Source organism: Chanodichthys erythropterus, chromosome 4, assembly GCF_024489055.1.
Source record: "Chanodichthys erythropterus isolate Z2021 chromosome 4, ASM2448905v1, whole genome shotgun sequence".
Lineage (NCBI taxonomy): Eukaryota > Metazoa > Chordata > Actinopteri > Cypriniformes > Xenocyprididae > Chanodichthys > Chanodichthys erythropterus.
In genome coordinates, this window is record NC_090224.1 from 36,545,225 (window position 1) to 36,560,879 (window position 15,655).

Sequence of the window (15,655 nt, forward strand, 5' to 3'; positions counted from 1 at the left end):
TCTTTCGTCTCTGATAGACCACCAACTTCTCTTAATTAAAAAAAATATATATATCTAGCCAAGTTTCATTTTTAAAGGGTTAGTTCACCCAAAAATGAAAATTCTGTCATTACTTACTATCATGCCGTTCCACACCCCTTAGACCTTCGTTAATCTTCAGAACACAAATTAAGATATTTTAGTTGAAATCCGATTGCTCAGTGAGGCCTGCATAAGGAGCAATGGATACTTCCTCTCAAGATCCATAAAGGTACTAAAAACATATTTAAATCAGTTCATGTGAGTACAGTGGTTCAATATTAATATTATAAAGCCATAAGACTATTTTTGGTGCACCAAAAAAACTAAATAACGGTCCAGAGAGCCAAAGTCACGTGATTTCAGCCGTTGGCAGTTTGACATAATTTGAATCATGATTCGATACACTGATTCATTTATGATCCGATGCTTCCTGAAGCAGTGTTTTGAAATCGGCCATCACTAAATAAGTCGTTATTTAGGTTTTTTGGCGCTCCAAAAATATTCTTGTCGCTTTATAATATTAATATTGAACCACTGTACTCACATGAACTGATTTAAATATGTTTTTAGTACATTAATGGATCTTGAGAGAGGAAGTGTCCATTGCTCCCTATGACATTATTTTCATTTTTGGGTAAACTAACCCTTTAAATTTCTTCCAGCACCAAATGCAAGCGTCGCTAAGACCAGAAGGGCACGAGCGGAAGTAACCATGCGCACAGCTCACCGGCGCCATCTTGTGCACCTAGTTGTTTAGATATAATATAAAAAGAAATCAGTTTTATAATTAAAAACATTGCAATATAAATTGCAACTTACTGCAAAATTTACAGTGATCAAAATGCATGGCACATTACATTATTATTTTAATTTATTACTGTTTTTACTGTAGACAATTTTATTGGTCTTTTTCAAGATGATATAGTATAACATTTATATAAACACTTATTTACTGTTGTAATGAAAATGAAAATTCTGTCATCAATCACAAATCATCAATCGTTCCACACCCGTAAGATCTTCAGAACACAAATTAAGATATTTTTGATGAAATCCAAGGCTATCACATAGGCAGCAAATACATTGCACTTTTTGATGTCCAGAAAGGTATTAAAAACAGGGTTAAAATAGTTAGCATTACTACAGTGGTTCAACCTTAATGTTATGAAGCAACAAGAATACTTTTTGTGCGCAAAAACAAAACAATGTCGTTGCAGCTTATGTGTGGATCAGATACCATCGGATTTCATAAAAAATATCTTAAATTGTGTTCTAAAGGATTAGTTCACTTTCAAATGAAAATTAGCCCAAGATTTACTCACCCTCAAGCCAACCAAGGTGTGTATGGCTTTCTTCCTTCTGATGAATCTGAGAAATATTAATAAATATCCTGACGCATCCGAGCTTTATTATGGCAGTGAACGGGGGTCACTAGTATGAGCTGAAGAAAGTGCTTCCATCCATCATAAATATGTACTCCACACGGCTACGGGGAGTTAATAAAAGACTTCCGAAGCAAAACTATGTGTTTGTGTAAAAAAAAAAAAATAATAAAAAATCCATATTTTTTATGGATTTAGTTATGAAGTCAAATATCGAGCTTCGAAGACAGTGTAAAACTTGCAAAAAGCTTACGGAGTATTACGATGTATAACTGACGTGACGCCAGTTTACACTTTCTTAGTAACTTGAATATGGAAGACAGTCTGGCGGAAGCTAAATATTTTACTTCATAACTTGTTAAATATGGTTATTTTTCTCACACAAACGCATCACTTCTCTTCAGAAGGCCTTTATTAACCACCTGGAGCCGTGTGGAGTACATTTATGATGGACGGATGTGGATGGAGACACTTTCTTCAGCTCCTGTTCACTGCCATTATAAAGCTCAGATGCATCATGTTAATTAATATAATTAATATAAAGCTTGGGCTAATTTTCATTTGAAAGTGAACTAATATTTTAGCAGACATCAAGGCAATTTCAAGCAAATTGTATCTTTGCTCAAAGGTTTTCTCTAACCTTATTACAGATTTAGATTTAGACTTAGACATTACTTAGTGAACTCATTGGCTGTACAAATAATAATAGTAATAATAATTCATGTTCAAGATTTATTTTTTTAACATTATATAGTTATTTATATATATTCTTTTATTCTTAATAATTTCTGTAGATTACAGTAGTTTTATGCTGTAAACTTGATTCATTATAGTCCATTGTTCTTCTGTTTTTATGTGAAAACTCAAGACAGCAGAATCTTTTAAAAAGTTTCTTTATTAAAAAGTAAACAGTTAAAATAAAAAACATTGCAGCAATACAAGTCAGGAGACGTATACACTAAAATAAGGAATATGCTTACAAATACAATACATGCTTAAAGCATGTTCATGTGGTTATAATGTGAAACATGCAAACATCACACAAGCCTTGCATTGTAAAGGACTGCACTGTATTACATAAAGCAGAACAAAATAAAAATATTAAACTTTCACTTATACTGAAAAGCTACTGAAATATGCTGGTAAATAGAAGTAATTTACACTCGAAAAATGCTGGGTTAAAAACAACCCAAGTTGGGTTGAAAATGGAAAAACCCAGTGGTTGGGTTAAATGTTTGCCCAACATGCTGGGTAAACTATTGTTTAAAAATTACTATATGGCTATATTACTACAATATTTAGTAATTATGTGTCTAATTTTTAAACCTATTTTGGGTTCATTTTAAGTCAGTCATATAGTCATTTCTAAACAATAGTTGAGTTAAAACTACCCAGCATGTTGGGCAAACATTTAAGCCAACCACTGGGTCAAAACAACCCAATCGCTGGTTTTGTCTATTTTCAACCCAACTTGGTTTGTTTTTAACCCACCCATTTTTTAGAGAGTAAGATAAGACATTCAAAACTTAATAAACAGTCACTACCTTGTTATTTATAAAAAATATATAGATATTAAAAGAGGAAAATAAGATTGCAGGAATGAAGCTGTGAGAGGACGGGGATGAATTGTGATGCTAAAGCTAAATGAAGGGGGTTTGGTCCATATTACCAATAATATTTTATTGGTCAAAAACAGCAAAAACCAAACAGATTAAACAGGTTAACATCTGTGTCCCTTGTTAAAGTCAACATGAAATCAAAATTTACCTTTTCTTAGCTATTCCAAAGTTTAACTGTAAAAAAAAAATTCCAGTAAAATTTATGGTAAAAAAACAGCAGCTGTGGTTGCCAGAACTTTACCGTAAAAAATACAGTAGCAACGTAAAAAAATCTGTTCAATTTACGGTAAAATAATGTATTTCATTAACTGATTTAATGTTAATTCACCAACCTAATGAAGTACTAATATCTGTTTTGTACCTTTATAATACACTGACAGTCACCAAACACAGTGGTGATGAGAGTCACATGATGATTCAAAGTTCATCACGAGCAGCTTTTCCACAAGTTGAGAAGCACAATACTAATATATGGAAGGAGCACACAGTGTTATTCACACACACACTAAACACCATCATGGTAACTTGCATGAAATTTTAAAAATGCAATAAACATTAATTTAACAGCATTAGATGTAACATAAAAACCCTAATGTACATAACTGATTAGAAAAAAATGAGAAAAACTAAGAAGAAAGAGTTATTTCAACGAAAATATATCAAATGTGAAGTGTCACGCAGGGAATTGTGGGAATGTCAATTTACGTTTTTTTTCACTGTAAATTTTACAATGAATTGTTATTTTTCACTTACAAAAACTGTGAATTTAATGGTATTTTACCGTAAAATTAAATTAAATAAACATTAAATGTACCGTTAGATCTATTACAGTTATTCACCCTATATAGTACGGAAACTTTCTGTAAACCAATTGACAGTTTTTCACTGCAGCATTTTTACAGTCTTTTACTGTTAAAATCACGGTCATTTTTTACAGTGTACTTTTTGCAATCAGTTCCTGGTGGATAGAATCAAATGGAAATGGAATCAATGGAAGTTAATTGAGTTGGGAAAGCTGATTCATGCTGCACTTTAACAACTGTAACATGATAGATGTCAGACACTGGGAATCAGGAGTGACTCCTGTATGTCATTCACACTCAGAACAACAATAATAAAGGGGACTGAAGTTATCGCTCCCAAAACATGACTTTTACAGTCATAATGATCTGCCTGAGCTTGTGAAAGAGATATTGAGAGATTCTAGAAGTTTTCTGACCTTCTCAACAAATTAATATCAGATTAAAGTTTCTTTCTCTTCATGTCACTGTTAAATACACTGATCAAATATCTCAGCATTTACTCTTTTTTCTTGCTTTTATGAACTACCATCATCATCTTTTAAGTACATTAATTTAACCAAATTTGACAATTAAGTATTTGTAAAGCAGTTTTCACAGTTTTTGAAGCAAATATAATGATAATAAATCACTGGGGTGTTTGACCTCTCATTCTGCAGCATTTGTAAATCAGCACGACCGTCACTAGCAGATATGGACAAGCTGCCAGTACAGAACTGAGTATCTTGAGGACAGAGAGGTCTGAACGAGACCCTGAAAAAGAGACACACAAGCACTTTATCATGCACTGTATCTGAACGAGGACATATGAAGAAATGCATCACGACTCTCACCTCTGACTGAGATCCAGCTCTTGGGCGACTCTCCTCTCTCTGGGTGTTTGCAGTAGAAGCCCTCATGTGACTGTGAGACAGTAGAGATGATCATCTCTGTAGTTTGACTCTGGATGAGTGATTCATCTTTATAGAAATCAGCTCTGAGGTTTGATATGTTCATATATAAACAGTGTAGAGTCAGATTATCTCCTTCAGTCACAGCATCGACAGGACTCTCCACAATCACACCGGCTACAGAATCACATCAAATACATGATATATGAACAAAATGGAAACAAAATAAAAATGAGACAATAAAAAAAATACTTCATATTTTAAAAAAATAATGTTGAGTGTTTATACCCACTGCCCACTGGATTCTGAGTGGTTTTAGTATGTTGCTTTACAGTTGCTATGATGTTCTGGCTGGTTGCTTACATTAGTATCTAATACTTCCTGCTCTTGTTAAATCAACCTGCTTCATGCAATGACTGTAAACTCAAGTGAAATGAATAAATACAGAAATACAGACTCACAGTGTATAGTGATATTAACAGGATGATATTTCTCTCCAGATTCAGACTGACACCAGTACACTCCAGTGTCCCATGTGCTGGTGGATCTGATTGTACATGTAGATCCTGTTTGTGATCCAAACACTGATGATGAACATTCTTGCAACCACCCGCTGTCTGTGTATCTTCTGACTTTCCATCCATCAGAGTTAGTCTGGTCCTCACAGCTCAGAGAGAGAGAGACAGATGTGAAGTGTTGAGTTCTGCTGGGACTGATGATCAGAGAGACTGGAGGAGAAACACCTGACAAGACAATTACAGCTATAATTTGGAAATGTTTGAAAACATTTTTCATTTTCTTAAACCAATGGTTTAAGTCAGGGGTGTCCAACCCTGTTCCTGGAGATCTACCTACCTGCAAAGTTTAGCTCCAACCCTGAGAAAACACACCTGAATCAGCTATTTAAAGGGATAGTTCACCCAAAAATGAAAATGTGATGTTTATCTGCTTACCCCCAGGGCATCCTAGATGTAGGTGACTTTGTTTCTTCAGTTGAACACAAATGATGATTTTTAACGTCTGTCAGTCTTATAATGCGTGTCAATGGGAACAAAATCTATGAGAGTAAAGAAAACACGCACAGACAAATCCAAATTAAACCCTGCGGCTCGTGACGACACATTGATGTCCTAAGACACGAAACGATCGGTTTGTGCGAGAAACCGAACCGTATTTATCAAAGCGGTTGGACATAGTGGTATTTTAGAGGTAAAAAATGATATAAATACTGTTCGGTTTCTCACACAAACCGATCGTTTCGTGTCTTAGGACATCTGTCGTCACAAGCCGCAGGGTTTAATTTGGATTTGTCTGTGCATGTTTTTTTGACTCTTATAGACAAAGTTCCCGTTGACACGCATTATACAACTGACAGATGGCAACGGTTGGAGTTAAAAATCATCATTTGCGTTCTACTGAAGAAACAAAGTCACCTACATCTAGGATGCCCTGGGGGTAAGCAGATAAACAAATTTTTTTTTTTTTTTTTTCATTTTTGGGTGAACTACCCCTTCAGATCTTCAGGAGCACTTGATAATTACAGAAATATGTGTTGAGCAAGGCCGGAGCTGAACTCTGCAGGAAGGTAGATCTCCAGGATCAGGGTTGGGCACCCCTTTTTTAAGTTCTGTTTGAACTCACCGGTGACCCACAGTAGTTGTGTGTTGCTGTATTTTGTGTTATAGGCTGGCTTTTCTCTCTCTGCTCTGCACACATAAACTCCTGTGTGATTTAGAGCAGCAGAACTGACCGTGTATTTTCCTCCAGCTCCTCTGCTGCTGTCTGAGAGGAGGTGATACCGATTGCTGAGGTCTGTAAAAGTGAAAAATGTGAACGTAGCACCTTAAGGCAGAGGACGCGAACCACCGGGTCGCAACCCAGTACCGGGCTGTGGAAGAGTTGCTACCGGGTCGCAAGAACGTTCTGGGGAAAAAATGTCTAGGCTATATAGCTATGCCACTGTATTATTTATTGTGCATTTCCCCTTCAAGAGCCTCTATCCAAATGTAGAAAAATTCAGAAAACTTTAGTTCCACACATTTTGATGAGTTGTAATGTTTTGTTTTAGTTTGTTGCTGTATGCTAGAGATGCGTGGATCAGCTCTAAAATTACCCAAATCCGCTGTGAAAGCAAATCATCCACCTGCACCTATGATTTTCCGTGATGTACACTACCTTTCAAAAGTTTGGGATCGATAAGATTTTTAATGTCTTTAAAAGAAGTTTCGTCTGCTCACCAAGGCTGCATTTATATAATTAAAAATACAGTAAAAACAGTAATATTGTGAAATATTATTACAAATTAAAATAACTGTGTACTATTTGAATATATGTTAAAATGTAATTTATTCCTGTGATCAAAGCTGAATTTTCAGCATCATTACTCCAGTCTTCAGTGTCACATGATCCTTCAGAAATCATTCTAATATGATGATTTGATGATCAAGAAACATTTATTGTGTACAATTGTACAAAATATTGGTGTACAATTTTTTTTTTCAGGATTCTTTGATAAATAGAAAGTTCAAACGAACAGTGTTTATTTGAAATATAATCTGTTGTTACATTTTAAATGTCTTTATTGACACTTTTGATTGATTTAATGCATCCTTGCTGAATAAAACTGTTAATTTCTTTAATTATTTAAAAAAAAAAAACTTTTGAACGGTAGTGTATAATGCTACAGAAGCTTTGTATTTCAGATAAATGCTGTTCTTTTGAACTTTCTATTCATCAAGGAATCCTGAAAAAAAAAAGTGCACAACTGTTTTCAACATTGAAAATAATCATAAATGTTTCTTGAGCAGCAAATCAGCATATTAGAATGATTTCTGAAGGATCATGTGACACTGAAGACTGGAGTAATGATGCTGAAAATTCAGCTTTTCCAACACAGAAATAAATTACATTTTATAATATATTCCAATAGAAAACAGTTATTTTAAATTGTAATAATATTTCACAATATTGCTGTTTTTACTGTATTTTTAATTAATTAAATAAATGCAATCTTGGTGAGCAGACAAAACGTCTTTTAAAAATATTGAAAATCTTACCGATCCCAAACTTTTGAACGGTAGTGTAGATATCCGCACCCAATGGTCACATTACAATTATTCACATTCTCAGTGTTAAGCGCAATGATATGGTAACATATTACACTGAATGCTGCTTTTAATCAGGGTTTGATCAATAGCTCTTATGTTGTTACAGAGGAGTGAATGAGGCATGGGGTTCTCAAAGTAGGTTTCACTGTTTGTTACCCATGAAAGTGTTGGGCATCAAAGCATGTGCCCTACATAAACAGTGTGTGTGTCTATTCAGACATATTAAGATTAAATTATATGTTTGACTTCAATAAAACAATTTAATTCAGATGATGTACATTTTAACCGACCTGATGAGCCAGTTTCAGTGAACCAGCTGAATGTCCAGCCTGTAGAGAAGCTGTTAACCTCACAGATCAGAGTCACTAGATCTCCTTCAGTCAACCACTTCTGAGGACAAACACTTAAAATTGCTTTGGGATCTGAAATTGAGAAATCACTCATTAATAACATGTTAACCGTGTGTGTGTGTGTTTATGAAGAGATGATCAAACTCACCTGATACTGTCAGTGTAACTTCATCACTGATGTTTGACCAGCGTGATCCTTCAGACTCTGTTCCATTACAGAAGTATTTACCAGCGTCAGACTCAGAAACAGACCTGAATGTGTGTTCCTGTAGTTTACTAAAAACACGTGATGAATCTTTATACCAGTTGTACCGCCAGCTAGTGACTCCTTCAGAATCAATGTCACATCTGAGAGTGACCGTCTCTCCTCTGAATACATGATGATCAGGTTTAATGGTCACTCTGGGCTTTGGTCTTTCTGTACAACAATAAACAGTGAAAATAATGTGATAAATAATATAATAAATACAAATAGCACTTTTTTATTGTATGAACAGTTACTTGATTATAAAACACTAAATCAGTATAGACTGAAGTGTTGTTCAGCTGTTATAATCGCTTATCAAGTGTCTTATAAATCATTATTGTGTTCTCAAATCAGTTCATTATGTGATGAAAAACACTTGCCATATACTGTCACTGCTACAGGTTCACTGTGATCTATGTAATATCCTCCTCTTTGTGCTCTGCACCTGTACTCTCCTCCATCAGAGACTTTCACAGGATTGATTGTTTTAGTTGCAGCTTCAGTAGATTCAGTGTTTGAGTTTTTACTCCAGAGAAACTCCCATCCACCCCGTGACTGATCCAGCACACATCTCAGAGTAACTGAGTCTCCAGTGAACACTGACCTCCGTGGCTCAACAGTCAGAGTCAGATTGGGAGAATCTGTCAATAGAAAGTCAGTGGGAGCTCTCTCATTGGTAAATTATTAGTGCATTTTAATTTTACAGACTATGTAATGAAGCTGCTGGCAGAAATTACAGGAACAAACAAGGTGAACATTCAGTCAGCGCAATGCAAAGAGTTAAAGGACAACAAGGACCAGGTGAGTTTCCAACCCTCATTCTTTAGGTTAGTATCCCTGAGCTCAAAGCAGGGTTTCACATCATCACCTACATCTACACCAGCAGTCAAAGACACACACAGTATCAGCTACCAAAGTGTTGCAAACTGTAGTTCAAAGGACTTTGTTACTGCATGTCCAGCAACTCTGATCATTTTATTACATTTTTCTTTTCTCAGTTTGTCTGTAGAGTTACTAATTTTCAAGACAAAGTAAATGTCAAAAGATACTTTTGTTTCTGTATGCTTAACACATTTTGACCATGCAATATTTCTGAAGAAATTGGCATTTTTGTGAGTGAATGTTTTTGGTGTTTTTTTCACACCTCAAAACTGTCTGTTTGGTTTTACTAGTCACAACACATGAATGATTTATATAACTAGTTTAAAAAGCTGTATTTAGTATCATGACACTCTTTTTCACAACTGGGGTCAGAAAAAGCAGAAAGTGTCTGACTTCACGTCTCTGTTTTCAGCTCCTCCCCGCCTGCAGGCGGCTACTTTAGCCAAGTGGTTGCTTCCTGACGAACACACCTATTGGTTGATTTAGTCATGTGGTTTCTCAGTTTGTTTTGTGATTGGGTCATTGTCTTGATTGTTCACAGGTGTTCCTTGTTTGTCATTAGTCTTTGTGTATTTAAGCCCTCATGTTTGCTATGCGTCCTTGTCAAGTATTTTCTTTGTAACCTACTGTGGGTGAGTTTTCTGTTCTGGATGTTTAAGAACATTTTAACTAGACTATAACTGTCATTGTCATTGAGGCTTACACCATGACTACTTTTTTTGTGTGTTATTTGGTAATGGATGTGAAAAATCCAAAAATCCAGACAACTTTGAAACTTGGATTGAAGATCATGTTACACAATTTTGGTTAAAAAATGATCTTAATGTGAAGAAGCAAACATGTGTGTTTATGAAGAGATGATCAAACTCACCTGATACTGTCAGTGTAACTTCATCACTGATGTTTGACCAGCGTGATCCTTCAGACGCTGTTCCATTACAGGAGTATTTACCAGCGTCAGACTCAGAAACAGACCTGAATGTGTGTTCCTGTAGTTTACTAAAAACACGTGATGAACCTTCTTTATACCAGTTGTACCGCCAGCCAGTGACTCCTACAGCATCAATGTCACATCTGAGAGTGACCGTCTCTCCTCTGAATACATGATGATCAGGTTTAATGGTCACTCTGGGCTTTGGTCTTTCTGTACAACAATAAACAGTGAAAATACGCAACAGTCAGAGTCTGAGTCAGTTTGGGAATATCTGTCAATATACAATTATTGGGAATTTGGGAGCATGAGTTATGAAATGTTTTCAACAGATGATCTCATTCACTCAATGGTAAATTATTAGCCTAATGCATTTTGATTTCATAGACAAGATAAGAAACATTATAGAGTCAAAAAGACTAACATTATTGCACAATGCAAGACACACCATTTAACACAGTGTTGTGCAGGTGCAGCAGTTTACATGAAAACTTACAGGGTTAGTTCACCCAAAAATGAAAATTCAGTCATTAATTCCTCATGCTCATGTCAGAGCACCAAAATCACATGATTTCAGTAAATGAGACTTCGTTAAATAAGTGTTTTGAAACTTCAATAGTTCATGTGACTTTGTCAGTTTGATACATGCTCCGAACCACTGATTCGAAACAAAAGATTCGTTAATCTTTGAAGCTTCATGAAGCAGTGTTTTGAAATCACTTTCAAAACACAGAAGCGTTTCTTCATGACATATAAGATTGAAACACCGTAGTCACATGGACTATTTTAACAATGTCTTTCTGGACCTTGAAAGTTGTAATGATGTTGCTGTCTATGTGTGGTTTAGAAACCTCTCAGATTTCATCAAAGATATCTTAATTTGTGTTCTGAAGATGAACGAAGGTCTTACGGGTGTGGAACGACATGAGGGTGAGTAATAAATGACTGACAAATCTTGAGAAGTTTTAAAGCCATGAAATTATTTGATATGTTTAGCCATTATTATTTTGTTTACCAGCTTTAAACAGCGTCTATTTGGCAATTTGTTTAGATGTATTCGAAGGTGTGAAATTAAAACAACAACAACAACAAAAAAATCATTAAGAAAAATCGAGAGACAACATGACTACTTTTTTTAGGGCATTATTTGGTAATGTATGTGGAAAATCCAAAAATCCTGTCAAATTTGAGACTTGGTTTGAAGATCATGTGAAAAATGTTATGTTAAAAAAAATTATCTTAATGTGAAGAAGCAAATAATAACATATTAAACGTTTGTGTGTTTAAGAAGAGATGATCAAACTCACCTGATACTGTCAGTGTAACATCATCACCTCTTTCTGACCAGCGTGAACCTTTATTCTCTGTTCCATAACAGAAGTATTCACCAGCGTCAGACTCAGAAACAGACCTGAATGTGTGTTCCTGTAGTTCAGTGAAAAAACTGAATAAACCTTCTTTATACCAGTTGTACCGCCAGCTAGTGACTCCTTCAGAATCAATGTCACATCTGAGAGTGACCGTCTCTCCTCTGAATACATGATGATCAGGTTTAATGGTCACTCTGGGCTTTGGTCTTACTGTACAACAATAAACAGTGAAAATAATGTCATAAATAAAATAACTAATAATAATAATTAAAATAAATTCAATAAAATTTCAAGTTGACAAAACCAAACCACTCCAATCTGGCTTTATTGGTACCATGATGCTGATCATCATCTTTCACTGTCAACTCAGGTTTTGATCCTGAGTTTGTGGAGTGCATGCACATGAATGCATGACAATAGTGACAAACAGCCAATCACATGATTTGCAACAGAAAGAAATTGTGATTCAAGAGAGCCAGCATGATTCAAAACTCTTTTGCTGCAAGAGTCAAGAGATTGAAGAAAATGAAGAGTTTAAATGCATCTATACTGTAGAAAATACTTGTCAATGAAAGAAGACAAATAAAAGAAATTAATATGCTCTATCAGTGCAGTGAAGTTAGATTATAGTTTATAATAGCGATAGAGACTCAAACAGACCAAAACAATATGATCCTGGCTGAAGACCGCCTGTGGGAACTGAGGCAGAATGGTCGTCCTTTGGAGAGGTATGTGGAGGAATTTCTTGAGCTCTCTTATCAGGTGAGCTGGCCTGACACCTCCACTGGATGAGGATGCAATTCGTTATAGCAAACCTATTTGTTATTTCTCCCTAGTCGAGTCTATAAATCTTATTCTCTATTTAAATGGTTCAAACTTTGAAGTTGAAAAGTTAAAGTAAAGAAGTATCCTCCTCATCCAGTCCCATCGGAAACATACAAGGCCTCACCAACTCACCCCATACCGGTTCCCTCCACATACCCCTCCAATGGATCTGTCCATATCTGTCCTTCAGCAAATCCTCAAGTCCGCAGTCCAGTGATAAAGATGGCCGCCATCAGGGGCGGAGCCAGACATTGTAAACATTTGGGGCTTAGCCAAAATCTACGTTTGTCCAAAGACATTTTAATTTTCTATTAACAGCTTTACTGACATGAAAGGAGCTTTTGTTGTCGTATTCTTGTTCAGAAAATTTACATTATTTGACACTGTAATTTGTAAAACTTTATTGAACGTACCAGCTCTAGGGGGGTCCAGTGGAATGCTCCCCCGGGAGAAAATTTTGTACATTTTAAGGTTAAATGCATCAATCTGGTGCACTCTGGAAACTCAAAATTAAGAGCTTCAACACATGTACAGTCTGCAAATTGAACAAAGAAACAGCATTGACTTGTACCTGGACATTAAAAAGGGTTCAAACTAGGGCTGCACGATTAATCGCATGCTATTCTCACGCGCATTTCGTCAGTAAAGCCGGTTCCCTGATTACCGCTAAATCTCCATCACCTGCTTTCAAATGAAGCGGCATTTAATAGACAGAGCCGTAGATCACTGAAAAGCCACGCAATATCGCGTTCATATCGCAGATGAATCGCCTGCGATAATGAACGCGATATTGCGTGGCTTGTCTGTGAACTACGGCTCTGTCTATTAAAAGGCGCTCCGTTTAAAAGCAGGTGATGGAGATTTAGCGGTAATCAGGGAACCGGCTTTACTGACGAAATGCGCGTGAGAATAGCATGCGATTAATCGTGCAGCCCTAGTTCAAACATCTTTTTTTACAATACTTTTGTACTCATTTCTTTTTAAAAGATAAATCCTTGAGCTTTTATTTTGATCATCACCAGCTGATCGTGTGCGCAAATGTGCGAGAGAGAGAAAGCGCGGCCGTTGTATGGTTGGATACTGTAGAAAAGCGGTATTGAACTGCTTAACGTATTTTAATAGAGAGATGTGTTAAGAAAAATTATATTTTGAGAGCACTGTTAAGAAACCTCTAACCTGAAATTCCTGCTTGCTGACTGTCTCACACTCTTGCGGTTGACTGTGCTAGCTCCTCCCCTACCTGCTGCATATTCAAAAGAGAGGAAGAAACGGAGTAGCCCATAGGCTACCGACAGCAAAGAAATGTATTCTATAGGCTAGATTATTTTTAAGGTCTATTTTTACAGGCTGTATGCAGTATATGCAAAGCCAAAGCGCAATGAAATAAAGCAACTTATGATTTCGGGGGTTTACATAGGCTATTGTCCAGTTTCATATTTTCTCAGTGACAGTCATTACATTCAGGGCTTGACTCAAAACATTCGGGGCTGAAGCCCCGGCAAAATCGGCTGGCGCCGCCCCTGGCCGCCATCCCAGAGCCTCGTCACAAGACGGTCGCCGCCACGCCTGAGCTCTCGGACAAGATGTCCGCCGCCAAACCTAAGAACTCACCAGAATCTGCAGAGGACCAACGGCTAATTGACTTCTGGTCAGAACCAGTACCAGCCCCTGAATCCGCTCCAGTGTCTTCTGCAGCCCCTGAATCCGCTCCAGTGTCTTTTCCTGCCCAAATCGCTTCAGTGTCTTTTCCAGCCACTGAGTCTGCTCCAGTGTCTGCTTCAGCCCAAGACCAGAGTCCAGTGATGGCTTCAGTCCGTGACCAGAGTTTAGATACCACTCCAGTCCCCAAGTCAGCTCCAGACTCCGCTCCAGTCCCCAAGTCAGCTCCAGACTCCGCTCCAGTCCCCAAGTCAGCTCCAGACTCCGCTCCAGTCCCCAAGTCAGCTCCAGACTCCGCTCCAGTCCCCAAGTCAGCTCCAGACTCCGCTCCAGTCCCCAAGTCAGCTCCAGACTCCGCTCCAGTCCCCAAGTCAGCTCCAGACTCCGCTCCAGTCCCCAAGTCAGCTCCAGACTCCGCTCCAGTCCCCAAGTCAGCTCCAGACTCCGCTCCAGTCCCCAAGTCAGCTCCAGACTCCGCTCCAGTCCCCAAGTCAGCTCCAGACTCCGCTCCAGTCCCCAAGTCAGCTCCAGACTCCGCTCCAGTCCCCAAGTCAGCTTCAGACTCCGCTCCAGTCCCCAAGTCAGCTCCAGACTCCGCTCCAGTCCCCAAGTCAGCTCCAGACTCCGCTCCAGTCCCCAAGTCAGCTCCAGACTCCGCTCCAGTCCCCAAGTCAGCTCCAGACTCCGCTCCAGTCCCCAAGTCAGCTCCAGACTCCGCTCCAGTCCCCAAATCAGCTTCAGACTCCGCTCCAGTCCCCAAGTCAGCTTCAGACTCCGCTCCAGTCCCCAAGTCAGCTCCAGACTCCGCTCCAGTCCCCAAATCAGCTTCAGACTCCGCTCCAGTCCCCAAATCAGCTTCAGACTCCGCTCCAGTCCCCAAGTCAGCTCCAGACTCCGCTCCAGTCCCCAAGTCAGCTCCAGACTCCGCTCCAGTCCCCAAATCAGCTTCAGACTCCGCTCCAGTCCCCGAGTCAGCTCCAGACTCCGCTCCAGTCCCCAAATCAGCTTCAGACTCCACTACAGTCCCCGAGTCAGCTCTGCTCCAGTCCTTGAACTCAGCTCAGTATATGTTCCTATACCAGAGAGCATTGCAATGTACCTAATGACACTAGCAATTGTGTGGGTTTTGGCCACCCACATAACGGCTCCTGCCCCTGACTAGAGTCCAATGATGGCTCCTGCCCTTAACCAGAGTGATGGCTCCAGTCCCCGAGTCAACTCCAGACTCCGCTCCAGTCCTCGAACCTGCTCAAGAGTCAGCACCAGTCCACGAGCCCCTCCAGAGTTCGCTCCAGCCCAGAAACCTGTGGCACCTCCCAATAAAATTTTGGGGGAGGGGCCATATACCCGAGGCCACACCGCCATGGAGACCACGCCACCATGGTGCCCCGAATGTGCTGATCCGCCATGGTGCCCCGAACCGCCTGATCAGCCATGGCCCCCTGAACTGCAGGTAATAGAGGCATCCTACCGTCTACCTACGACCTCCATTTAACAAAGTGTTGTGCAGGTGCAGCAGTTTACATGAAAACTTACAGGGTTAGTTCACCCCAAAAAATGAAAATTGTCATT

General features: G+C 38.5%; 1 protein-coding gene across 1 annotated transcript; it reads right to left on the bottom strand.

Annotated features, from left to right (window-relative positions):
- Window positions 1-4,450: 4,450 nt before the first annotated feature.
- Window positions 4,451-15,448, bottom strand: LOC137018309 (basement membrane-specific heparan sulfate proteoglycan core protein-like). The gene is made up of 12 exons (XM_067382913.1): window positions 15,329-15,448; window positions 14,557-15,100; window positions 14,036-14,200; window positions 11,537-11,809; window positions 10,170-10,442; window positions 8,797-9,057; window positions 8,318-8,587; window positions 8,110-8,241; window positions 6,354-6,524; window positions 5,174-5,455; window positions 4,656-4,889; window positions 4,451-4,575 (listed from the first exon to the last, which is right to left on the bottom strand). Exons 1-12 carry the CDS (start codon window positions 15,446-15,448, stop codon window positions 4,451-4,453), a joined length of 2,850 nt encoding a protein of 949 aa, XP_067239014.1.
- Between the last annotated feature and the right edge of the window lie 207 nt (window positions 15,449-15,655).

Coding starts and splice junctions, on each gene's coding strand:
- LOC137018309 (XM_067382913.1), bottom strand. CDS start 15,448: ATGGCGGTGTGGCCTCGGGTATATGGCCCCTCCCCCAAAATTTTATTG. Junction 10,443..11,536: donor TGTTACACTGACAGTATCAG/GTGAGTTTGATC, acceptor ATTGTTGTACAG/AAAGACCAAAGCCCAGAGTG. Junction 8,242..8,317: donor AGTTACACTGACAGTATCAG/GTGAGTTTGATC, acceptor TCTCAATTTCAG/ATCCCAAAGCAATTTTAAGT.